This window comes from Myripristis murdjan, chromosome 12 (genome assembly GCF_902150065.1).
Source record: "Myripristis murdjan chromosome 12, fMyrMur1.1, whole genome shotgun sequence".
NCBI lineage: Eukaryota > Metazoa > Chordata > Actinopteri > Holocentriformes > Holocentridae > Myripristis > Myripristis murdjan.
The window spans coordinates 15380833-15407920 of NC_043991.1; the positions used below are offsets into that span (position 1 = coordinate 15380833).

General features: G+C 40.8%; 2 protein-coding genes across 2 annotated transcripts in view; one reads left to right on the top strand and one right to left on the bottom strand.

The window, feature by feature from the left end:
* The window catches only part of pde8b (phosphodiesterase 8B), a 30668-nt gene extending 13934 nt beyond the window's left edge, over positions 1-16734 (top strand). The window contains exons 11-22 of the mRNA XM_030064598.1: positions 435-486; positions 668-745; positions 1495-1571; positions 2925-3089; positions 4197-4242; positions 5313-5442; positions 6294-6492; positions 7414-7631; positions 8364-8502; positions 9766-9933; positions 10742-10871; positions 12789-16734. Coding sequence (XP_029920458.1) covers positions 435-486; positions 668-745; positions 1495-1571; positions 2925-3089; positions 4197-4242; positions 5313-5442; positions 6294-6492; positions 7414-7631; positions 8364-8502; positions 9766-9933; positions 10742-10871; positions 12789-12898 — 1512 coding nt within the window. The 3' untranslated portion in view covers positions 12899-16734. The remainder of the gene's footprint in view (positions 1-434; positions 487-667; positions 746-1494; positions 1572-2924; positions 3090-4196; positions 4243-5312; positions 5443-6293; positions 6493-7413; positions 7632-8363; positions 8503-9765; positions 9934-10741; positions 10872-12788) is intronic.
* Positions 16735-17969: 1235 nt separating this feature from the next.
* wdr41 (WD repeat domain 41) lies at positions 17970-26727 on the bottom strand. The gene is made up of 14 exons (XM_030064633.1): positions 26491-26727; positions 26201-26261; positions 25909-26024; positions 23995-24043; positions 23655-23783; positions 22928-22990; positions 21646-21757; positions 21485-21547; positions 20817-20921; positions 20499-20683; positions 20246-20367; positions 19302-19387; positions 18523-18656; positions 17970-18251 (listed from the first exon to the last, which is right to left on the bottom strand). Exons 2-14 carry the CDS (start codon positions 26246-26248, stop codon positions 18111-18113), a joined length of 1353 nt encoding a protein of 450 aa, XP_029920493.1. The 5' UTR covers positions 26249-26261; positions 26491-26727; the 3' UTR covers positions 17970-18110.
* Positions 26728-27088: the final 361 nt, after the last annotated feature.

The following is a 27088-nucleotide window of genomic DNA, read 5'->3' on the forward strand; positions in this document are numbered from 1 at the left end:
CACTTGGAAGTATATTTCGTGCATGTACCACCATGTAGTGTGAGCTGGCATAAAGGCTGTGTAAGGAGGCAGGTGAGGTGTTGGGTTTGTCAGTCAATACAAATTTCACTCAGGCGATCCGGGTTCAAGTCTAAGGTGAGACTAGAGTGAGTGTTCATAGACTGAGACCGTGTTCAGTTTCCAGGTTTGGTGCCTAAACCTAACTTTTCCCCACCTGGATATACATTTTTGCTGGCTAAAGCTACCAAAATCTAGCCCCTTCTGGAAATGGATTTAGCCACTTCCAATGAAGAAAAATCTGTTTAAATGGACATATGCACCATATGCACGAAAAGGCATGTTCACGTCCTCACATTTAAGCAAATATGAGCCAACAGCAGCTATTGTCATTATCATTATCCAGACCTCAAGTTAACCAGCTCCCTCTCTGTCAGGTTCACAAATCCAACAAGGAGGAGAGGTGCAGCGGAGAACATTCTCAGTCAGGTAATTCACACCACATCAGTATTTTTTGCTTGTTTTTGTTTTTGTGAGATGGTTGTAAGAAATTTAATTCTTTTATCTTTCAAATGAGCCTATATGTCAGCATAAATCTCTCTTTATTTCTCCTTACGAGGCTAACCCATGTACTGTATTTATGATTTCTGTTAATTTACCCCTTCTACAGAGTGCCATTCTTTGCGTCACCGGGACAGGAGGAAAGACTCGATTGACGCCAGGTCGCTCAGCTCACGTGGTAGTGACGGTAAACCCACTTAAAACACATTACTGCTGCTTGCTTGTTTGTTTGAATGAATGGAGCCGCAGTGTTTGCTTTTCTAAAGGGAAGATGAGCGGGGGAAGGAGAGAATAACGGATAGAAGGGAGAAGGCAAAGGATAGGGAGTACTGAAGAGTGAGATGATGAAGATGTGACCTTAAAGAAGTGAGAATGGGCAAAGAGGGCAATGAGGAGTGAGGGGAGATGATGGGAGATGGCAAGCAGGAGAATGAGTCAGACTGTGCTATGGTAGGTACTGGAACTATAAAGAGATCTTAAAGAGATGTCGGGCGCTGACGACATCGCACGCCTCTCTGCGCAGGCCGTTTTGACACAGCTGTTGCTATTTTCAGGTGTCTGAGCCGAGCGCTTCTTTTGTCCCGCTTTGCCTGCCTTTCAACGTAATTGCTCTTTCTCTCTGTCTCTCTGCATAACTCCTCACCTTCATTTTTATTTACTTCATTTAATACCTCATCTCCCACTGTCCATTTCCTTACCCATAATCTGTCCACCGTTGATTAAAGCTAACATTATAGTCCCTACAGTCCTCTTCGTTAGTGTAAATGAAATTATATGTATATGCTTATAATGGAATTCATAAAATAGATTAGTAGAAATTATGAGATCCATCACAAAGTTTCTGTTTTGTTAGGTGGGTGTGCATTTACTCCCCAGAAAAAAACAATAATCTGAAGGATATTTTTGTGATCAGACTGTAATTTTTCTGGCTTGCAGCCCCCAGTTTACAAAACCGAAGATATTCTTCCGTGGCCAGGATTCACTCCATGACTATAGAGGCTCCCATCACCAAGGTATAGTGCACCCAAGTATTATTCTGTTCACATTTAAAGGAAAGCTATTATCTTTAGAGGCCCTCCTCAATTTGACAACTCTATATTAATTGTAATTTCTCACTCAATTCTGTTTCTTAGAATGTAGGAATAGTTCTTTATGGAATCCAAAAACAAAATTGTAATTATTCCTATTATGCTCAGATGGAGTTAAGCTGCATTGTGTGGTCTAATACATATTGTAATGAAAAATCATTTTTGTTATTGTTGTGTGGCATTTGTTACTCTCACAGAAATCATGCATTATTACAGAAGCATGTGATGACAAATGGAAAAGCCTACATTCTCTGTCTGTGTGCCAAATGGTGTATTCTCCACCCAATGGCAGTGTGTGTGTAATATGTTAGGCTTTTCCTGGTGGTCCCTGATTGGCTGACACTGCATGCTGAATTTAACTGGATCTGGGGTGGAAAAAGCCGTTTTCCAAATTTTTCGGATCAATATTTACTGATCTATTGATACTTTTGAGAACCCTATTCCAGAGACTTCAAACTTCAAACTTCAAACAGTACTCTATCACTGTTATAAAGTTTGATGAGTTGAAATTGGAATTGCTCCATCTGCCAGGGAAAATAGTCCCCTGGGGAAACATTTGCTTCACACAGCCAGTTATCAGTTCTGTGGTTTATGAATGGTGATGACATTATAAGATGGGTATTTTAAACAAGAATTCCTATTTGAAAACAGAGGGATTTTGATTCTATGTTGAATGATTATATGTTCTTAATACCCACTGCATGATTTGCAGAATGGCTTGTTGCAATGTAAAATGTGGGTACATTATAGTACAACCATTCAAAATCATTGGTATGGTCCTCTAAATGAAGCTGAATGTCACTTGATTGTGTTCTACATGGATTTTTCTTTACTGAAGGAGCAGTTTGTCTTTAGGATTTATAATGTATGTTTCTAAAAAAATCACATACTATACCATTCAACATTAATAGTTAATTATGGTACTTCCCAGTCAGGAGCGTTTTTCTGAATTCTCCATGACCTGGCTGTTACAATATGAAGGATTCATACAGTTGGACGCATTGTTTTTGGGTCTGATTCCTACTGTAAGTCCTGTGATGTTCTTGTGTGTTTAAGAAGCAGCTTTATTTAGCTGTTTTGCCCCTGACAGAATTTCTTTGGCATCACATGCACAGCTCCATGACAGATGCACAAAGAAAGAGGCACTCTGTTGCAGCACGTCTTGCCCAGGGCTTTTTCTGTGTGTTTGTATGTCGCTGTGCTGTTTGCGTGAACTTGGCGTCTGTTTTGTCACAGAAAAGTTACATTCATTTATTTTTTTCCCCCCTATTTTTGCAGGTAATAAACATCATCAATGCAGCCCAGGAGAGCAGTCCAGTGACAGTGGCAGAGGCTCTGGACCGGGTGCTGGAGATCCTGAGGACCACTGAGCTTTACTCCCCCCAGCTTGCCTCCAAAGAGGACGACCCCCATACGAACGACCTCGTCGGGGGGCTCATGAGTGTAAGAGGCAGTGCAAATATAGGAGCTGTTACATTGCAAACATTTTTTCCCAAAAGTGTCGGAGCAGCAGTTTTTTTGAAAATCGCGTGAAAATGCTCTTACCTCATCTGAGTGAAACCAGCATTCACTCAAGCCACCAGTCTTCCACAAATGAATCAAATGTGTGTTTTTTGGGTGCTAAAAAAGTTTTTGATTATTTGAAACCTGTGGAGCTCGTGGCCTGGCTTTTATTTTGAAAGGGTTTTTTGTAGTTGTTGATGGTTTTTACATTTTTTTATTCTCCATGTGTATGTGTGTGTGTGCGTGCGTGTGTGTGTGTGTGTGTGTGTGTGTGTGTGTGTGTAAGTTTTCTTTTTTTTTAATTTTTCAAATTTGTTTTTAATTTATGGTAATGTTTTGTTCATTGTATTGATAATTTTCTGCTCTTTTTGCAATTGTTTTGACCATTGTGGTTTTTATAATAATTTTGATAATATTCTGGTCATTTTTATGTGTTTCTTTTTAATGTAATTTTTATTACTTTTTTCTTTCTTGTTGCAGCCTTTTTTGGTACACTATTTTTTTTGTACATATTTTTCAATGATTTTATGGTAATTTTCTTGTCTTTTTTGTTTTCTTTTTTCTACAGTTTTGGGGATACTTTTGTGTGTGTGTGTTTTTTTTTTTAAGAAATCAAGTCAATTTGCTCAGGTTTCAAAGGGTTATTCGTTGGATAAGTCCAACTATGCAGTGAGTCACTCACTGTACATGGAGGTTTTGGTTTATTCTAAAGATTTTAATCTCAGTGTGGCAACATCTGTCTGCCAGCGTGTGATTAATCATTGCTTTGCTCTAATGTAAACCCATCTAATGAATAATAGTTTGATAGACAAAGTGGTCATTTGTTTTCTAATGTGTTTTAGCTTTGCTGCTCCCTTAACCTTGAATATTAATGGTTTGAGTTTTATAGAGAACGTTCTGTGAAATATGGAGCTTTGTAGAGCCTTTTAAATAACTGTCTGTGTAGTGTATTGCTGTCAATGCAGCTTCTGATTACCTAATGAACCTTTTATAATGCTCTCTCATGCTTCTAAATATTTAAACTATTTATTTTTTCTCATTCCCCAGGATGGGTTGCGGAGACTCTCTGGGAACGAGTATGTCTTCTCCAAAAGTACGTTTCAAAGAACCCATTGATTATGTATAACCTCATTATAACATATTATCTATTACTGTAATATATCAAAGCTTCTATTCCTTACTGTACAGTTAATATGCTCCCATAGATCATTGCACCCGAAACGTAATAGGTTTCTTTTATGAAATTTGAGCAGAATGAATTTGTACTTAAAATGGTAGCAGACAGAAAATTACATCCTTGGGTGTTTTTTTTTTTTTTTGGGTGGTTTTAGTTGCTCCAATTAGTTCCTATATCAGAACAAAATTTACATCTCACTCAGTCCAGGTTTAAAGCACGTGAAAAGTCCACAGTTTGAGTTTTACATCATGTCCTTCATTTTTATTATCAAACTAGTAATGTAAATGTGGACAGGCTCATGAGTGGACAGCAGGGACAAATGTGACTGGTGGCATTTTCAAATCCGAAGACATGTTTCGAAAGAATAACTTGCCTTAAGTGATTCTAATGAATAAACATGTGGAAGTCGGTTATTGTCATAATTAACCCATTACAATGTGCACCGAATGTTCTCTGTTAGACAGCCTTTGATCAGAATCCAGGAAATTTATTGCATAATGCCGTGAAAATTATTCAAATCACAATGACATATTCAAGGGAAGCAGGGCTTAATTTGAACCAGTTATCTGTTCTATTTTATCTATTCTCCATTCTGAGGAAACTACCTTTTTCTGTGAAAGTTTTCATCAAGTAGGAAATGTCTGCTCTGCTCAGAGCTGTTGCTCCATCTGTCCTGACAAATTTCCTCATATTTCCTTAAACCTGCCTTTATACTGTACTTTGGCCTCAGAGGACCAGATTCATCAGCTAAGCACACTTAAACACTTTGTTTGTCCCTGCTGGTTTTTGGTGTGGACAGAAGGTAGACAACCAAGGACGACAGTCTTCAAGTCTCCTAATCTGACTCTGTGTCACACACCCCACTCTTTATCTGTAAAAACCCCACAAATCACTGCCTCTGGGTTTGCTGTTTTAGATGGTCATTTGAATAACCTTGACGTGTGTGTCTGCCTGTCTGTGTGTCCATCTGTCTGTCTGTCTGCTAGATATGAGCCAGAGCCAGCTGGCTATCCCAGTGACTCTCAATGATGTCCCTCCGTCTATTGCCGAGATGCTGGATGACGAGGAGCGCTGGGAGTTCAACATCCTGGAGTTGGAGGCAGCGACGCACAAGAGGTACAACAGAGAGATGTGGGGGGAGGAGACTGGTTACAGGGAGCAGACATCTGCTGTCCTAATTGTCTTTCTCTTGAAAGACAATTTGAGCTCAATGCTCAAACTACAAAGATGGCACTTAGGAGAGGGCATACCTCTGCCAACGCTATGCAATTCTCAAGAGAGAATCCTTGTCACACAGCTGACCCAAGTAAACTTTTGTCAGTTCTGACTTTTCAGTACTTTAAACTGAAGCTAATGCGTTTTGATTAATAAATTCAAACAAACATTGGTGTATGTGGTTGATATAGGAGGTATTCAACTCAAAAATCAGGATAAGTCACTTCCCACTGCTGTGAATGTTCAGTGAGACCAAAAATTGTTCAGTGTTGTTGTTCTTTTACTGGAAAATGAAAGGAGTGAGAATACTTCCACCCACAGAAACAGCTTTTGTGCCATTTTTTATCAAAGCTTGCCCAATGTGAGAGGACAGCTAATCAAAATGAGTCAGAGGACGAGGATCATCAGTTTTTAAATAAGCCAACTTCAGTTTGATATTTATGGAGATGTGATACTAAAAGTAACATCTTATTTGTGTTGATTGCAACTGTGATATGATTTCTGAAAATGAAGTACTAATTTATTACACTTGTTGTGATGCTGTACTCAGGATACATTGTGACCCAACACAGCAGAGTTAGGTGGGTTAGACGGGAGTTTGAGAAGATGAAGCTGCAGGAACAAAGGATAACAAAAATACTGAGAATGAGTAAAGCAAAATACATGGGAAAAGTATTGGGTTCATGTTAGGAATACGTTCATAAAAAGCACCACTAGCATTTAAATTCTCGACTTATGTTCGATCCCCACAGACCTCTGACATACCTGGGGCTGAAGATCTTCACCAGCTTTGGTGTGTGTGAGTTCCTGAACTGTTCGGAGGCCACGCTGCGCTCCTGGCTGCAGCTCATCGAGGCCAGCTACCATTCCTCCAACTCCTACCACAACTCCACCCACGCTGCAGACGTGCTGCACGCCACTGCCTACTTCTTACGCAAAGAGAGGGTCAAGGTTAGTTATGGCATTACAAACACACACGTTGCAAAGACGGCAAAGATGCACCCTCACTTGTACAAAAAGTCACCTGCTTTGAAACACAGATTTGCTGATAGACCGACAAACACATAGATGTATTTTACTAGAGATACTGCTATGCTTTGCATAGATGTGGATCAAACTGGAAATGTTTTTCTGTTGTGCTGCGAATGTTCATAAACTTCCTTTAAATCCTCACATTCTTGCATCTACCCGCACTCCCAGCCGATAAATATCTTACCTCCTATCATAAAATGGTCATTCCTTTCAGCTTAGTCTTTTAAACAAGGCAACAAGGTAGATAAATCCTTTATTATGCACTTAACAGTTAACTATGCTTAACCTTGACCACATGTAGTGCTCACTCCATATATCGGAGCTTCAAAAACCACAGTGCTTATAAAAGTCTTTTAATCTAATAATAAATGTGTTTATGATGCTATTATTAATACACTTGTAACATTAATAAGTTTATACGTTTATAAGTGACTATATCAGCATTTATTACCTATTAACCACTAATTTATTACAAGGACTTTAATATAAAGCATTGCAGCATGCTCCATATTCATAGCATTTAAATTCTTGCTCTTGGGCTGGTAAATATGAACAAAATCAATATTGAGACGATATTGTAGTGATGACTATTGGTGCTTTAACAAAATATTTACACAATGGGATTTTTGACACATTGGTAGTGTGGATATAATGACCAAGCATGTAGAGGCAAATGACAGATTTTCAAAGTCACACACAAATTGGTGAACATTATTATGCCATTACCCATATGTACGTATGTGTGTCACGGTTATGTCCTCACTCACTTGTCACAGGCTGTTTTTGTGGATTGTGTAGTCCAGTACTGACAATGCCCTCTGCCTGCTGTGTTTCATGCAGAGCAGTCTCGACCAGCTGGATGAGGTGGCGGCGTTGATAGCGGCCACGGTGCATGACGTGGACCACCCGGGCAGGACCAACTCCTTCTTGTGTAACGCCGGCAGTGAGCTGGCAATCCTCTACAATGACACAGCCGTGCTGGAGAGCCACCACGCAGCCCTCGCCTTTCAGCTCACTGTCCGAGACAGCAAGAGCAATATCTTCAAGAACACTGACAGGTCAGGCAGGGGAACTCAGTGGTGAATTTATTTTTCCACAGTTGATTGTGTAATTCTTCCACCACTTTGCTTGTTTTATCCTGCTTTTCTCTCTTTTGGTTGTCTTGCTTGAGAAGCAGTCTGTAAACCCTGTTTTTGAGGTGTTACAGACTTAAAGTTATAAATACACTGCAAAACATATCTGTCTTATTAGGCCTTTCAGTCTCATGTTCGGGGTTAAAATCTTGTTTTTCTTAAATCAAATGAACAAAACATCTGGCAGTGGGATGAGATAATCCCATGTGTTTCCAATGCAGTTTCGCTTCTTTCAGGGCTTTTTTTTCTGGGGACAAGTATAATTATGCCGAAGCAAGGAGGAATAAGAGAGATCAGCTCACTAGTATAAAAAAAAAAAAAAATGACACATGTTTCAAGAAAATTCTGGAAACAAGTTGATTGGCATTGGAAACAAATGAAATTATTTAATCCCACTTGCAGATTTTTTACCTTGTTTGAAGAAAAAAGGATTTTAACACCGAATATGAGACTAAATGACTTGAAAGTGCTGCAACTGCACTGACTCCTATACTGATGCATAGCAGCATATTAACAATGCTAATCTAGAGGTTCCTTGAATCCTGGAATCAAAACAACCTGAGCATATTTTGTGTCGGTGCATCGCAGAACACACACACCACTGCTGTCTTCACACTAAACTGAAATCTTGCTTGTATCTTTTCTTCACTCACACAGAAATCAGTTCCGAACATTGCGACAAGCCATTATTGACATGGTGCTGGCCACAGAGATGACCAGACACTTTGAACATGTCAACAAGTTTGTCAACAGCATCAACAAGCCAATGGCTGCCATAGAAGAGTCCAGCTCAAATGTAAGTGTGTGTGTGTGTGTGTGTGTGTGTGTGTGTGTGCACTGAGGTACTATCTGTTTCAAAGTATCAAAAGCAAAATATCCTTGAATTGTGCCGTTCTGCATAGTCATGAGTTAAAGACGGGGAAAAAAGGGTGGGACACAGTGGAGTAGCAGATGTTTGATTTCTCCTCCGTGATTTCAAGTTTGTTAAGCTCAATTCTGAAAGATTTTTCAGCCTTGATAATGTCAAAGGGTTTGAGTGTTACAGACTAAATCTGCCTTACTTAAACATTGAACCCTGACATCTTTGGTCTCGGTGCATGCAGTGCAAGAGACTTCACTCTGTGGACTTGACGACCTTCAGGACCTTATCAGTGATTTTGAACTTTTAGACCATTTACTATAATTTAGTCACATTTTACACTGCAGCGGAGCATTTTTCAAAATCTTTTCATTTTCAGATTTGAATTTTTGGTTGAGACCCACCTTAAAATGTTTTGCTTTTGTGGCTAACAAAGCTGTCACCATTCTTAAACCAGAGAATTGATAACTGGCTGTGCTTAGCAAACGTTTCCCTGGGGACTATTTTCCCAGGCGGAGGGACATTTTCATTCCACCCACTTTCAAGTCATCAAATCACAATAGTGCTGCTGGTTTTAGGAAAACTAATGTGGATGACTTGATTACGGTCATGGATTACTGGTGTGAGGAAAGTTTGAAGTCTCTCAAAGTTCATTTTTATATCGTAGTGGAATGAATTGCTAGATAAAAGGCAGCCAATGATACTGGATTTCTAAAATATGACTGATTGTGTGCAGATAGTATGTTAAACATGCAAAATCGCTGGTATGGTCTTTTAGGACTATTGCTTGAGAATAAATCAGCTGAACTTTACTTTTGCATAATTTTATTGGGGACTGCTGCAAAAAAAATCCACAATTAGCCCAATTCAACTCAGTGTCAAAAATTCTTGTCCTTAATGAAAGACCATCAGCTTGATGTTATCTCCATGCACAGCCAGTTCTTTGATACAGATAAAGTTACATTCCAGGGCATTACTCCAAAGCGTCCTCTCTGATGATCATCGTATCAGCCTCCATGTCAGTACACAGTTCAATGTCAGAGTAAGAACACTGACGGCAAGGTCGCTGTGAGCACACATGTTCCTGCAGCATGGCCTTGTGTTTATACCACAGTGTTTACAGCTTACATGCATGCACTGCTTACTGTATGTGCACGTGTGTGGACTTCAGCATGCGCCTGTGTCTTCTCTACCCTACAGAGTGAGAGCAGTGATTCTGAAGGTCAGGCTAACTTCAGAAACTCTCCAGAGAACCGCCTGCTGATCAAGAGGATGATGATCAAGTGTGCAGATGTGGCAAACCCCTGCCGACCACTCGAGCTCTGCATCGAGTGGGCCGGACGGATCTCTGAAGAGTACTTTGCACAGGTATGGGGACGGAGCGATGTAGAGAAGTGGATCTACAGCCATACATCTCATTTTCACATGACATGCATGCTTTTCAACATGGGCTGCCTTCAATCCCTTACAAAGTTTAATTTTCAAGCATTTATGGTAAACTCATATTCCAAAAACACCAGCCGTCTCTGATCCAAGGGAAAAAACTGGGTCTGTTATTTTAGTTTCACCGCAGCAAAACTCTATCAAAAGTTCCATTTAAAAAGCTCACACTCGTCATGCTGTGTAAATCCAAATCCAAGTCCACCCAAGCTGCTCGTGTAGTCAAATGTACACATTTGTGCACACACACATGAGCATTTTACAGAAGTGGTCATTACAGCAAGATCTGATAAAATATACAGATGTTTGGGAAGTAGTGAGCATGCGACTGGATACCAGACTTTATTATTTATACTGCATGAGGAGTGTGAGCTTTTCAAACAGAGCTTTTGATAGCGTCTTGCTGTTGTAAAATTGGAAAATAACAGACCCAGTTTTTCCTTTGGATCAGAGATGGCTAGTGTTTTTGGAATGTGAGAGTGAGTGTATGAATGTATGAATATGAGTGTGAGTAAAACTTGAGGGCAGCACACAGTGAGGACTTATAAAAATTATGGATTATGGGTGAAGTATCCTTTAAAGCCAGTGCTCACTTTCTTCAGTACTACATTTATCGCTCCTGACCTTAAAAATGACTGACTCTTGTCATTCCGTTTTGGTCATTGCTGCTGTTATGACATGACTGTGTTTTGTATTTGTGTGTGTGTGTGTGTGTGTGTGTGTGTTTGCCCTGCAGACGGACGAGGAGAAGAGACAGGGGCTGCCGGTGGTGATGCCAGTGTTTGACAGGAACACCTGCAGCGTGCCCAAATCTCAGATTTCCTTCATAGACTACTTCATCACTGATATGTTTGATGCCTGGGATGGTAAGAGCATAGACACATTTACTCTTTGCTGCAGTGTGCTTGCAATGCCTTTGTGCGCTTGCTTGCTTGCTTGTTTGATTTGTCTGTGTGTTTGTGTGCACACAGTATGTTAAGTGCCTTCCTCTTCCACTTCCATTCCAAGAAGGCTCCTGCATTCCTGGATAAGCCGCCTACTGATTTGTTATTAAATCAGATAGTGCTAATAAAAGGTCAGGGTGTTAGATCTAGTGAGTCAGATGGACAGCGTGCCCGCGGGGGCCCTTTTTGTCCTCTATTAAAAAGTATGCAAGCTTCTTTCATCCCATTCTCCCCTCCAGGCTCATTTTGTCTTTTTACCGTCCTCCACTCCTGCCTTCATTATTAATCTTCAGTTACTTTTTCTAGTTCCCATGTGGCAGAGAGCAGGACAGGAGCTTGTAGGAAAGGGAGAAGAGGGGTAAAGTAAAGTGGGAATTTGGTGCTCATAGCCCCCGATTCCCACTAAGTTTCCCTTCTGCTTAGTCGCCCCCAAGAGGGAACTTGTTTACTGTCAACACAGCTCTGATGTCACGGAAAGATTCCAAATGCCAGCGGGGCTGAGAGGGATTGCCGGGGCGTCAGGGGAAAGGAAGTTGGGAAAAAAAGCAGAGGGATAGGGGTTTATAATCTCTTGAGGGGGCGACGTAGGAGGGAGGGGGTGAAGGCGCACTCAAGCAGACCTTACTTACACATAAACACAAAAACACACACACACAGATGCTTTCAATTCACGAGGGTCACGGCTGGGTCACCGCGGGGTCACTGTTGGGCCAGGCCCATGCGAAGATGCAGCATGGGTCATCAACAGGCCGGAAACGAGGAAGTAAACAACACGGGCCAAGCGGGCCCTGTTCTGAGAATACACACACACACACACACACACTCACGCACACAAACACACACACACACACACACACACTGCAGGCCATGAGTTGTGTGTGTGTGTGCATGTGTGTGTGTGTGTATGTGTGTGTGTGTGTGAAAGAGAGATAGAGAGACCTTTCTACCCCAGCTGTCCTTTTGTGTGGGAGCAACATTGTGGAGTGTACATAACAGTAGCCACTGTACATGAACTAACTGCATACCCCGCTGCCCACATACAAACACACAGGCTCTCATGAACACACACACACACGCACACACACATCCTGAGCCCAACTAACAGCTCATTTAGAATGATAACATGATGTTGAGTGACAGCAGGTGTCTTCTTGTGCGTTGACATTTCACAGGAGCTGCTTGCTGTTCTTGCTATTCTTGGATTTGAGCATCACCTGCAGAGCCTTTATTTTCGTAATGCTCCATTGCAAGAATTTCTAGTATCTACATACTGTATGTCACTGCATTAACCCTTTGAAACCTGAGCAAACTGACTTCATTTCTTTCAACAACACAGAAAAAAAGATTAAGAGCATTTTAGCAGAAGTGATCCGAGCCAGAAAAGGTTACAACGTTGGACAAGGTTACAAGAAATGAGAAATGCCAAAAATGAGAGAAAATTATCCCCCCAAAAATCCAGAAATCTATACTCATAATTATGATTGTATATTTAAAATTATATGACAGGGGAAAAAAATATTATTTTCTTGTTTTTTGTTATTTGTTTACGGGTTTATTTTTTAAAAATAATTTTTAAGACAGTTTCCTTTTTATTGGTGCTTAGTTTCAGGTTTTTTGTTCGCTTTTTTTTTTTTTTGCTCATTTTTAGGTTATTTTCTTGTTTTTATCTTTGTTTCTTTTTCTCTAATTTTCAGAACATTTTCTTCTTTATTGTTGCTTAACTTAAGGTCATTTCTTTTTTTTTTTTTTTGGCAAATATTCACATCATTTTCTTGTAACTTTTTACTAAATTCTTGTTAAGTTGCTCATTGCTTCTTCCCCATGTTTTTCTCTTACCAGCTTTTGCCAGCCTTCCTGGTCTAATGGAGCACCTGTCAGAGAACTACAAGTACTGGAAGAACTTGGACGAAATGAAGTGTAAGAGCCTGCGCCCTCCCCCTCCTCCTTGACCCGCACCCCACCCCGTGTCCTCCTTCCTTCCCTCACTCGGAGCGGAGCAGACAGCAAACGCAGCCCTGCACTGGAATTAGTCTCTTCAACTGTGATTCAAGGGAGCTCCACACGCCCCTCCAGGCCCCGGACGTATTTGGGGCCTGAAGCTCGGCTCAAGGTCCCTGAGAGCCGCCCCGGAGACATCACTGACTGGTGAACGCTGAGTCACTCTTTCCCATCTCAAATCACAGCCCCTTCCCCTGTGTGGCTCAGGCTGGAGGTCACAAGCTGCCAATGGAGAACTGGTTGTCATTTGAGACTGGCCTTTAGAGCCCCTCCGACACCCCCCCACCCTGCACCGCCACCACCACCACCACCACCACCACCACCACCACCAGCCCTCCTTTGCCACTTTATGGCCCCTTTATGTATTGTTAACGGCACCTCTATGAAACTCTGTGGACCTCACGGCTCACCTGACAATCTGTGCAAGACAAGGGCAAATATAAATAACACGCTAGAAAAACTGCACTTTAGCTAAGCAAGACATTTCAGTCTTAAGGTCTATTTTGTTTTTGTTTTTGTTTTTGGTTTTTTTGTTCTCTCTTGTGATTTTTTTTTTTTAATGACTTCTCATTCATGCATCCATCATATGTAATTACTGTAATGGCAAACAAGGTGACCAAAGCTGGAAGCGCTATGACTAAAAAAAGAAATTAAGACCGAATGTTGGCATCTAGTTAGATTCGTTCATGCTTATTTATGTCTCACTCTCTATCTCACTTTCGCACCTAAAAAACAAATGTCTCTCAAATTGCCAACGTGTTAAAGTACAGCTCTGGGCTCAGTTTTGAGGTGATGTTCAGCTGGAGATATTAATTTAGGATGAGCTGTGATAAGGCCTACGGGATACACACTCACAGAACAGTGTCTGACACGAAATTCAGAGGTCCCCGTTGGCTCCACACCTACACCACTTATCAGAGCATAGCTGAAATATATCAGAGCATAGTGGAGATGATCATGCAGCTACGCAAGCTGGTGGAATATCTCACTCAGACATTAGTCATACAGGAAATTGGTCCATACCACAGTCCTTTGTGCACTGTGAGGGCTCCACAGCATCAGTACCAATGAAGACAACTGAGCTCCAATTAGCTAAATCATAGAACATGCCTGTGACCTTTTTTTCCCCCAAAATAAAAGGAGGCACAGAGCTTTTATGCTTCTTTTCATTTCAACACTGAGAGGCCATTGTTTCATTGGATTTCATTGGACACTAATGCAAGCATATTACAGGTTACCTACATTCAAATATGTGATATTTGATACAGGGCACCTACAGCATATAACTGCTGCTCCATAAATATGTAAAAAAAAAAAAAAAAAAATCAGATATGGCAGATTCTAAAGAATAGCTTGTTTCCACAGTGTTTAATCGTTGTAAGGGAAACATCTGGTGGACCATATAATGATCTGTTTCATCACTCTGCAGTTGAAAATTGATCATGATCAGGTTATCAGTAGCATAGCTGTTTGGTCTGCGGCCCCGTGCGCAGAACATTGTCTGAGAAAACAAAAGTTGCTGGGCCTGCATCAGTTTTATTCCAAGCACTAACAACAAAAATATGCTTTACCTCAATATCTATAAATCCTACAACTGCATTGCACCCATTTTTCCCTCACTTGCCCAAAATCCAGTGGCATTTCAGGTTTAACTTATTTTGAGCTAGAAAAAAAGAGCTCTGCATCTACTACATCATATGATGTGTTTGCTTTTTGCTCCCTCTGGTGGTTAAATATAGGTACTGCAGGACTATGTCATGTCAGCTGTGAGACAGTGATGGATGAGATCCTCTGAAAATTAGGGATTACTTTACTCAGTTTGGGAGCAGAAAAGGCATGGGAACAGAAAGTCAACAAACTACACACTTTAATATTTGAGAACTGACCCAGCATTATTACATTATGAAGTCAGCAAATTTATGCATTCCTGTGGCATAAATTACCTGTCCAAGCACTTTCATACTAGTCTTATGATGGTGGAGCACTATTGGATGAAACAGCAGCACAAAGAAACACTATGAATTCAGTTGTTAGTCTAGATCAAGATTACACTACTTCTTACAAATCACCATGACGTGTGAAGAAGGCTGTCTGCTGATTATGCATTCCCACATTGAATCCCAACACTACAACTGCACAGTGGTCACAGCTGAATTAGAGGGACATGCTGCTGCTGTGTATGGCTGTGTATGGCTGTGTGTGTGTGTGTGTGTGTGTGTGTGTGTGTGTGTGTTAATCCACTAAACTTTACAGTATTAACCAAAGGCACAGAGAGCTTCTTACAGGTGCCTTATTCTTTGGTCATCATTACAAAAGTATTTTGGTTGAAATAGTCAGTCCACTACTGAAGAAGAAGAAAAAAAAACACACACACAAAAACAAAAAAACAAAGCCATAGGTGTTTTATTCTTGAACACCTCTGAAATAAATCATGGGACTTGAGAATGTTGTTTGTTCATGATGTTAGCTCATGACGGTCCTGACATTTTATCACTTTTATACATCCATGAGGTTCTTAAAGAGTAACTAACTCTGTGTGAAAAGCAGGGTGACGTCTCTTTGGTGGCAGGTGATGTCACCACCTGTTGTGCCGCCAAAGAGCAGGCACCCTGCTTTTCACCACTAGAGGTCAGGCTTCACACAGATTTGGGTTTAGTTGGTCTTTAAGGAGGCAAGAACGGGACATGTTGTGATTTAATTAGGCGCAGGCGAATCAATTCTCTGTCAAACCAGTCATAAAATTCCACTGCTGATGATTTTTTTTCAGTTATAGCTTCTGTTCACCTTCTGATTTGCAGAGATTAAATTAATCACACCCATGTACAATGTATTTATGGTTATGTAGTTTTTTTGTTTTTTTTTTATTGAACAAGGTCTTAATGCCTTAATCTTCTCATGTCTCACTGTGTAGATTTCGCTGTTGTTGCAATACACTGTAAACTACCTATTGTATCTACTGTTACTGTAAGCATCCAGCTAGGCCGCCATATTGTTTCAATTTGCATTACTATGTTGTAATCTTTTTTTGCTTCACTTTATTTGTCTCTTATACGTTGTAGGATGCATTCCTGTAACTTTGACTCCAAACAAGATTCCCGTTTTGTACAGTGACTTGAAATGCGGCACCAACTTTGAATGTTTCATATGACTGCTGTTATTAATCAAGTGAGATGATATTTTTGCTAGATGATAATGAAGATTTCTATTCACAAAGACAATTCATATATTTCAGATTTACATGTCACATACAGACAACATGCCTTTTAATGTAAGCAGTAATGACGGGGGTGTGGTGACATCCGGTGTCTCGCGCCTCGTTTCTAAATAAGTCTACGGAGATAGAGGCAGATTGTATTACTGCTTGTTATGTAACGATAAGCCTTCATCAGTTACAATGACTTTTACTTCCTCTCTCTTCCATCTCTGAGACTGACAGTCGTGGGTGCGGACAATGTGCCAATTCTGTGTTGTTTTGTATGATTTCTAAACAGAAGAATAATTAGGAATCTGAAAGTAATGTCAAACTATTTTTTAAGAAATATTCATCATCATTGGCCATGACTGCTGTAATGTTGGTGTTTTGGGAAGACTCCATTGCCTGATGCATAGTAGTGACAAACACTTCTGCATCAACGTAATTTAGAAGTAATGCACCATGTTTCTTTTTTTAAAGTTTTATGGATTTTGCGCTATCCAGTTTCTGATGTTTTTTTTTCTTTGATGTTCTTTGTCAAAAACTCTTAAAATGTATTTGTGAGAGACAATTAAAGTATTCTTGAAATATAAAGTTGTTACATGAATGGCATCAGCTTTTCAATGCTAACAAGTAAACAAATCAGGGAAGTCTTCGTCAGAGTCTCTGAAGAAGGCCATCTGCTGAAACGTCAGCCGTGCGGCCGAGTGAAGAAAGTCAGTGCATCCAAACCATCCTGTTCCAAATATTTGTAAGCAGAGCTGACAGTTTTATATGAATGTTGGAAGCCTTAAATGGTGGAGCACGCCTTCGATTCTCTGGTGTGAGCACACTAGCTAGACCTACGATTAAAATTGTCCTTTGAAGGCCCAGACAAACCAAACTGACATCAAAGAACTGTGACAAAGGCCGACTGTACTTGCATGGGAGGAGACAACTCTACACACCAGCAGGTGGCGGCAGTCTGTGTTCAAAAAGGGAAACCAGAAGACCCAGAAACGGAGATATACAGACTATAAACAAAGCAGAGTTGGTTTACCATTTTCACGCAACTCTCACACACCACAGATGGTTTTGTAGTATAGCTCCTAATTGAGAAGATGTCTGATGAGAACCTGCAAATGGCACTGTCGTTGTCAGCCCTTGGTCTTTTGGTTGTGGCAGAAGAAAGGAAGAGGCAGAGAGGAAAAATAATTCTACTAATCAGAGTGCTCTCTCTCACCAATCAACTACTTCAACCTAAACGTTAAAGCTGTTTTATTATTTTGCCCAGTGAATGTGCATATTGTGAAAAGCATATTATGTCTGCATGTGCCAGTGGGCCATCACAATAAGACTAGGCATAATGATTCCACTATAGGAGAAACTAGGCGGAAAAAAATATGTGCATATATCGATATTGCAGACTGCCAAAACAACTGGAAAATATCGACCCAAAAAGATCAACCGAGTTGCAGACCAACTTTATACTCCAGTCACATAGATCCCACGGCTGAAAAGCAACAAGTCGGCACCTTGTTTTCTGAAGGCTGTAGGAAATCTAAGAAATCACTAACCAGAGCAGAAGTAGATGAGGCAGGTTGATGGAAAAGTGGGCACAACAAAAAGGTAAATTGCAAACGCTTTGTGCAAAATAACTCTTACTTCAGGCTCACAAACTAACTAAATGACTACAAAGAGAGCTGTGATGAAGGCTTATAGTTGAAGCAAGTAAGCAGGGAAGGAGAAGAGGACTGAGGCTCTTACTGCTTGTATAAAGCAGCCAGCTGATACACCTGCTGAACCCCAACATGCCTCAAACATCATCAAAAAAAATACTGCGATCTTTTCTTTTGTTTCTAAGAACAGGTATTTATTATTGTACTGCCTTTTGAATGCAGATAGTCAATATTTTCAGTGAAAATGCAAGCAACAATCATTAAATTAAAGTAATTTTAACAAACATTCTCATGCACATCCTTTTTTGAGGGTCAGAGCCTTCCGTTCTCCTCCAGTTTTTGGAAGAGCGCCAGGCTGCGGAGGTGGGACTGCCTCTCGCCGTTCTTCCACAGAATCAGCAGGTGGTCTGTGGAGCAGGTCACCAAGCCCTTCGCCCCGAAGCTCACGAACATCTGACATGTGCACCCACAAACAGCAGAGGAGAGAAAGTTCATGTAGCATTCGTACAGGAAGTAAAGGGCAGCATTTAGAGGTAGAACAAGACACATTTCCTGTCATTTCCTACATCACAAATGCAGGGTTCCCATGGCCTGTCCCGAGTACTTATTTAATTCCCTGACTTTCCCTTTCTGGGACAGCCTTTTCAAAATTCCATGAATTTCCAGAAATTCCCAGAAATTTCTAGAAATTCCATGACCAATGGAAAACTCTTGTAAATCATACCTGGACTGCACCGGAGTGGCCGATCAGATCGCCTGTCAACTCCAGCATCCTGAGACTGGGCATTTCCATAACCTTCTTCGAAGGAGGACCGGTCTGTTTACTGGAGCGTCCAAAAGACCACATCCCAAAAAACCCTTGTTGGATAAAATGAGGGAGAGGAAAGAAAAAGATTTAGAATAACAAGGTTTATGAGACACAGTTGAGCTTGGTGCTCTCTACATGTGAGGCGTGTTCCTCTGCTAAATTTAAGTGCAACTGTGAATTTTTTTTCAGGTGGACACGGAGGAGGCCGGCCAGGATTTATGCAAAATGACGCTGGCATCACGACAGCAGGACATCAAAGACACAGACCCAAAGCAGCAGGTCTGAGGGAGAAAAATATTTTCACAAACCACAAACATGACAGGACTACAAGAGTCTGCCCATAGGCTTGTCATATTTCAAATAGGAAAACGTTTATTTTATGGGCAATAAAAAGGCAATGAACTCCACGTTTATACACAATGAAATGTAAATAACCTAGTTTTCATCAACTGGAAAAAATGGTCAAACTGCACAATGTTACACTTATTTACATAAACTCATATCCATAAATTGTATATGCAATATACTTAGCACGATATAAGCAGAATGACAGGTCAATGTGAGGGTCACACCGGAGCGTATATTTATGTGTGCTTGTGAAAGTGTGTTCGCGCGCGCGCGTGTGTGTGTGTGTGTGTGTGTGTGTGTGTGTGTGTGTGTGTGTGTGTGTGTGTGTGTATGTGTGTGTGAGTCACCTGGAGAGGCTGGCTCTGCAGGTAAAGGCAGGTCTTGCATCTCCCACATCCTCACGCTGCCGTCTTCAGAGCAGGACATGAGTTCACTGTGAGATACAACAGAACAGAGAATAGAATAGATCTTTATTGTGACCACGTGGAGGTGTGTGTTCTGCTTCACAAGCCATTAAAGTCTCCATGAAATGACCTCACATGACCTCTACTTCCTGTAAAACTGACTTTCAAATAGTGACATCATCCTGCACTAGTGGGTGTGAATTAAAATGTCAACCTTCACAAATCTCCAAACATCCCCCCCTCATCCATTTATCCCTTCAAATCAAATCGTGTTTCTCTCCCAAACTGATATCCTGTTGGTTGGCACTTGTGAATGATCCTTCTCTGCACCATGTCCCACCAAACATCCTGTTTGCACAGGAAAAACAACAAATCAAGAATGTAAAAGTCCATTTACCAGAATTTCCCTGGTTGGGATCAATAAAGTATATCTATCTATCTATCTATCTATCTATCTATCTATCTATCTATCTATCTATTTCACAGGGTCTTTAAGAAATCAGTTAAAAAAAAATACCAGATAATTACCAGAAAATTACTGGAAAATTATGAAAATGTATCAGAAAATTAGTGATACAATTACCAGAAAATTGGTAAAATTTGTATTAATGTTTAAAAAATGTCTAGAAAACAATATTTAATTTTTTTTTTTTATATTTTAAATATTTTTTATTTTATTTTTTACTATTGATGCCGGATTGCCAACAGATATGTTTCTGTAGAAAAACTGAGTGTACATTTGCAGAACTTCACTATATATACTGTTATTAAATAGACGTCCATTTTCACTGAAGTCAGGGGTGGCCATAAACTCAAAGGTTTATGTTAGTAAATGTTAGTATGATTAAGGACAGGCACCATCTGCGAGAAAGCATCAAGTATATCACCTGTCAGAGAGCAGCATGGTGTGTAGGACGTTGGAGTCGTGGGCAGTCTTCCTGTAAGCCACCACAGTCTTGGTCAAGATGCTGTACACATACAGGCCACTGCCAACAGCTGCCAAGATGAGCTACAAAACACACAGACACAAAGCATCTGTGGCAGGACATTATACTCATCATTTCATCAGCAGGCCCATCCAACCATCCCATTTTCTCTCTCTCGCTCTCTCTCTCTCTCTCTTGCTCTCTCTCTCATCACCTTTCCATTTGTGGTCAAATGCTGAATGGACATCTCACTGGGCTTGGGAGCGCCCAATCGTATTTCAGCCTGAGTGTCGGCCTGGGACTCCTCCCACAGGATGTGCTCGTACGCCAGGATGTTCCACTCTGTCGCGTCCCATAGGATCAACTCGCCAATGTGAGAACCGCTGGCAAACAGCCCATCTGACGAAAACATGACAGCAACCAGCAGCGGTCAAACAGACCCAAAAAACACGCCACATAACTCCAAATCGAAACTCAAAGGCATTCACTGTGATGTCGATGGACGTTTCGTTATTTCCTGACAGAGACTGACCATTGACATTGATGAGAGCGCGGATGTTGTCCTGATGGTCAGATAAACAGCGGATCTCAGCCACTGACAGCGAGGAATCAGAAGAGACTGTCAGCCTGTAGATGACTGCAAGGAGGGAAGGGAAAAATGTTTCATTAGGGCAGGGCAATATATCGATATTTTATCAATATCTTGATATGAGACTAGATATCCCCTAGGATTTTGTCGTAATAGTGATGATAATGATGATGATAATAATAATCATGATATGGTAAAGTGTTGTCTTTTCTTGGTTTTAAAGGCTGCAACTTACCTGACTGCTCAGGCTGTTCTATTATTTGTCTTTACCCACTTAGTTATTACAAAGGCATTACTAATGAATATTTATCAAAAATCTCAGGGTGTAAATATCTGGTTTCATAACCAAAGGGATAAAAGCATGTTTTCCATAAACGTCCCCTGATTTCACTCAGCTATGCACATAGAGACACTTATTTTCTTAACCAGCGTCTGGTTATTTTCACCAATGCAAATTAGAAAAACTTATTATCATTTAGAGAGCTGATTTTCAGGTTCCACATCACCACTTGGAGCTGGAACCAAATATGTAGGTGTAGGTGGAATCCAATCTCCCAGTGTTGACTATCTCTGATTGTTAGCAGTGGATATCATCAGAAAGTGCCTCTTACCTATCTCTTTGTCCATGGCAGCAGCTACACAGTTCTTAGGCAACTCAATCAAAGCTGTGATTCCTAGAGAGGCCAAACACAATGACAACATGAATCTGTTTGTGTAAAGAAAACACTGTCTGGGGCACAAGGTAACAGCTGTTCTTCCTGTTTGTGCTCACCGGTGTCGCTGTGGTTCTGCCGCTGGCACTGCAGCTGAAAGTCTTTGTTCCACACACACAGCTCATCCCCACCAGAGAGCCACACACACAGCCGCTCCAGCACCAGCAAACACTGTGGAAAACACAACTTTATCAGTGCATGAATACAGATATGTGACACACACATACACAATATATATCAATACAATAAAATACAATGCATAAATTATGTACTGAAACTGCAGTTGCCCTTAATCTGTCAGTAGGAGGAGGCAGTTAGCTTTTTGGTGACACATTACTCAATGGCAAAACCACCTTGGTGTCACATTTTAATTAATATGCCATATATATTGCTAATAAAAAACGTAATTTCTTAATATTTAGATGACACGGCTTGAAACAAACACAAGATGGGAAATAACCTAACCATCCAAGAAAATCTCATGTGAAGAGTAAGAAGGTTTACACTTTATACCTCATGCCTTTATACAAAAGTTATGGTCATAAAAACCATAGAGTTTTCTGAATCACTCATAGATCAACTTATTATTGAATTTTTATTTTTAATAATGTAAGTAAAAACATGTTTGAATGATGCACTGCTTGGTAATGTTAACATAGTTAACACAGAAACCAAAATGTAAAATGAGACTCAAGATTGCACAAAGACCGCACAAAACACCAGCGCCAAACACAGGACATGGACGACGCCCTCGTTCGAAATCACAGGGAAATCACAAAATGGAAACTTCTCAAGCCACTGGCAACAAAAGGATGTCAACCAATCTGAGCAAATGTGACAATATTCGTCTGTTACTGCACCCAAATTCTGTGGAAGTTCTGCACAGGCTTAGCAGGACGTTGACCTGGTCTCATTCTCATAATGTACACTGGATCGCGTTCCGACAGGAAAACCAGCAGCAGATACCATTCAGTCCCTAACAGAGTCCTCTTCACTGTCCCTGCATCCCATGTTAAAATATGTACTCTTAGAATGAGAAAAGGGTACCACTTTACAATAAGACTACCCTTATAAGTCATTAATTAACAATTATAACACAAGTCAGGGTCACTATTTGGGAAGATCAGGTTACTGCTGCACTGCATCTATTCTGTGAATTGTTCACTCAAAAGGCTTTTTACTTGCTGATCTATGAGGGACTGAAGTTTACAGCAAACTCATTGTTGTGAATATTACTTTCCTGAATTTTACCAACACTTCTAAGTAAACCTCTCTGCACAGGGGAGTTTAACACACTCTGATATAACTTGACTGATTTCACTGACACCATCAGAGCATTACCTTTACAGACGACTGGAGATCTGAAATGGTCTGAACCCTGTTCCCTGTATCAGGGTCCCACAGCTGGCAAACAGCGTTGAGGAGAATTAAGCATGGATCATGAACATAACAATTACAATAATGTGGATCGATTTATCATGAGTGCATAAATACAGAGCAAAGGATGGGGAAAAAATTGAGTCACAAATGATGATTTTGTTTTGACATATTACCTTGCTGGCCTTGAATCAATACTTTGACCTATTCAAACAAATATTTACTTCCGGTCTCTGGTGTAGCATCGTGAGAATCAGGCAGATCATCACAGGACTTACAGACTAAAAGAAAAAAGACTCATGCTGCACCTCCACACTTTCAATTAAAAGTCTATGACTTTGGCTTCAACATTTTAGAAGTGAGTTAGACATGAGCACTAATGCATGAAGAGTCAAATACTGTGGTATATGCCCATATTGCCCATATCAGGTTAAGATTACTCAGGAAAAAAGGAAACAACAGGTCCCATCTTTTGTTTGGCTGACTGGTTTCTATCTTTAGACCTGCAAAAAATATTATAAGCGTTAAGTAAATTTGGCCGAAGTACTCATGATAATTCTCTTCGACAGAATTGGGCTACTCTGGCTACTTTCACAATCGCAAGTGTCGTGAATCGTGTCATATCACGTGGTCCCTGCTGACGCCCATCCCTGCACAGTGTGTGTTTGTGTTTGTGGCTGAATGAGGATACACTGAGGGTCCGGTCCGACGAGGCGGTGATGAGAGACGTGTGCTGTGTGTCTCCACTGACACACGTGAAGGTGGTTATGGCTGTAATCTGCTGGGAATGGCCCCTCAGCTCCTGCAGCTTCTCCCCAGTCTGAGAGCACACACACACACACACACACACACACACACACACACACACACACACACACACACACACACAACAGGCTAGAGCTGTTTACAAGAAAAAAAAATCAACTCCAAAAAAAATACAAAAGTGCCCCCTAGTGTTACTCTGTGCAACTACACAATACACAGCTCATAAGTATTTTGTTTATAGGTGGAAACCAATCGTTGTCACTCACCTCCACATTCCACACCAAAACCAGACCGTCGTCTCCTGCAGAGGCACATCTGGAAAGAGCAAACCGTACCAGACAAAAAAAAAAGACATTATTTATTTTTACATACTGTCATGTATATACAGGGAATTAATCATGTTACTAACTGCAAACTGACCAAAAATGTAATTAAAGCCCCCATGAAATGGACTCTTTCTGGATTTTATGTAGTTGCTGTTGAAAGAGGAAGTTTGGGCAGGACACAGGATCATCCAAACTGAAATCCTCTTGTACACCAAGAGGATTACAGTTTGGGAGGGAAACAGTTTTGTTTGAACGGATAGGTGGATGAGAGAGGATGTCTGAAAATTTATGAAGGTTTTACTGGTTGAAATTTTGAATGTACACCCACTACTGCAGGACATGGTTATTGCAGGTAACTAAAACTAAACACTCAAACTAATTGTGAAAAGCCAATTTAGTTCACTGACATAAAAATAAAAACTACACTTAAAAAAACTAACTGAAACGATATTGTGTCCTTACAAAACATCCTCAAATAAAATAGAAATACAGAGAAAATATCTATAGTTTTAGGCTTTTTGGTGAATTTGTTCAAATTTGTCAACAAAACAAGCATGAGCAGGTGTTGGTGCTGATGTTTACTGAGACCCAGACGTCGATATGACTGGGAGTCAATTGCCTTCACAAAGTGTTGTATTTGTATTGTAATATCTAGTCTGACAAACACCCCCCATATTATAATAAAAAACTAAGTAAAACTAATACTGGAACGAATAAAACCTAAACTAAACAAGCCAAGCAAACAAACCCATTCTGGAAACTGACTGAAACTAAATTGAAAACAAAAATTAAAAACAGAATAAAAATAAAAACTAATGAAAATTACAAAACTGTAATAACTTTGATGTAGGTTGATGTCACTACTTAAAATACTCTTAGAGGACATGAGGTCATTTCATGGAGACTTTAAGTTAGCTGCTGATGTTGTGACATACGTGATGTTCAACGATGGAAATTTGAATATGACGGCAAACTCAGTTAAGTAAATTCATGTAATCCATATCAGGGCGAGTTGGCCTAACAGGAGCAGAAAGTGCAGATGGCCTAGAGCAGATTCAGAGCTGGCTTCTGTAGTGAGTTGACTAAGTGTAGTCAAACACACAGAGACAGGCTCTATCTGTGTGTGAGGAATCACTTCCAGTGTGTCCATCTCCATCATGAAATGATAAAAAACATCTGTCCTCTGGGGTTTAACACCCTCACTTGCCCTCTGACCCTCCACCATCCACACGACCTGTTCCCAAACACAACGCACAGGATGAGAGGATAAAAAAGAGAGATAAAAAAGGGAGAGGAGAGGAACTGTCTAGGATACATTTTCGGACTTCAAAAGCAATCTGGAGAGAATTTTCTGGCCTTTGCCCCCGACTGTGGACCTGTGTGCGGAGAGGACGAGACCCAGAGGAGGGGGTTATTACTGGGGGAGGCCAGGCGTGAAGCCCTGCTGAAGCAACCCCCACCCCAACACACACACACACACACACACACACACACACACACACACACACATTTAGTTCTGTTACAAATCACAATCTGGCCACTTATGCAGACTCACTGTACCATGCCGGTGTGCAGCATGCTTCCACAAAGCAAGGCAGACTGGAGAGCAGGTGCAAAAGCTTTGTGTGTGTGTGTGTGTGTGTGTGTGTGTGTGTGTGTGGACAGTAATAAAAGGCTTAGGTTACACTGTATTGTGCACACACAATCCCGTAGTGGTGATGATGGGGCTCTTGTCATGCTCTGTAAGTTTGCAGTGGGAGAGGATCTCTTGTCAATCACAGAGGGATAGAGGCCAGCCAAGGGTAGAGAGAGGAGGGAGAAAGAAAGAGAGAAGGGGGTGGTGGTCTGCTTTACCTGAAGTCATCAATCTGCACCAGAAATCGAACAATGTCAAAATGTCCTTTCAGCACCTGCAGCTCAGTGAACCAGTTTTTGGGTTGTTCCTCTCCAATGCACAGCACCGGGCTTTTCTGCAGACATAAGAGGGAGAGCAGTGAGATAAACAGACGCGGCTTCAGAAGCAGTCCATAGATCCAGCATCAGTGAGAAGACTGGAGGCCAGCAGGAGGACTCTGAAGGAGCTACACCTGCAGTCAGAAACACTCCTCCTCCAGCCATACTGTCGTTCAGGAGAGGTGCATCCTACCTCCACGGCACTCTGAGCGTCTCGTCCACCAAGTATCCAGCGCAGCATGGCTACTCAGCCACTATTTAGGAAGAAAGACATTTTAGATGCGTATGAATTAAGATGAAACCCGTATAATGGTGTTTTGCCATCTGCTCAGTGACAACAGGCCTGATGAAGCCGTGTAAAACACTCGTTAGACACAACACACACAAATATAGACGTAAATAGGCTTTTAAAAGATGCAAATAACATCAAAGGTACACCAAATTGACAAAGGTTAGGCGTAACGTGATGTTTTTTCCTCTTACCAGTCATTGGCGTAGGGTTACACAGGAAGACTGCTCACTCGGTGTCAACACAGTGGATGTCGTCGTGATTTTTGCCCTCGCGCTTTGAATTCAAGATGCCATTGTACACTAAACTGACCGGATATTTAGTCCCAAGGTAGTACATGTAATATAATATGATTTTAATCTCGTATACGCTCACCAAGTAAGGCAAATGACATGCAGAACCATAACAACATATTCATGTGACTCAAACTACGGAAGCCCTAGCCAGACAAAATTACAGTACACGCATACCCAGAATGGGAAGTGCCTATTTGGTTACTTCATAAGGATTATTGCTTTTTACGGGTTTTCTGCATTAAGTCACTTAGTCCGTAGTAATTTACTTATTCGTTTTAAAACATTACTTTTCTGACGATAAAGCGCCTTATCTTAGAAGAGCTATTTTATCACATAATCATTCTATTTTTTATTCTACCACTAGATGGCAGTGTATAATAATCCTATGAAATGAGGGGACGAGCCAAACATCATGCCCACCCTAGGTACAGGCTGCAAAAAGGAGGTAGTTTGACATTTTCTGCTCAGCCCACAGTATTTCTCCTTACATTTACCT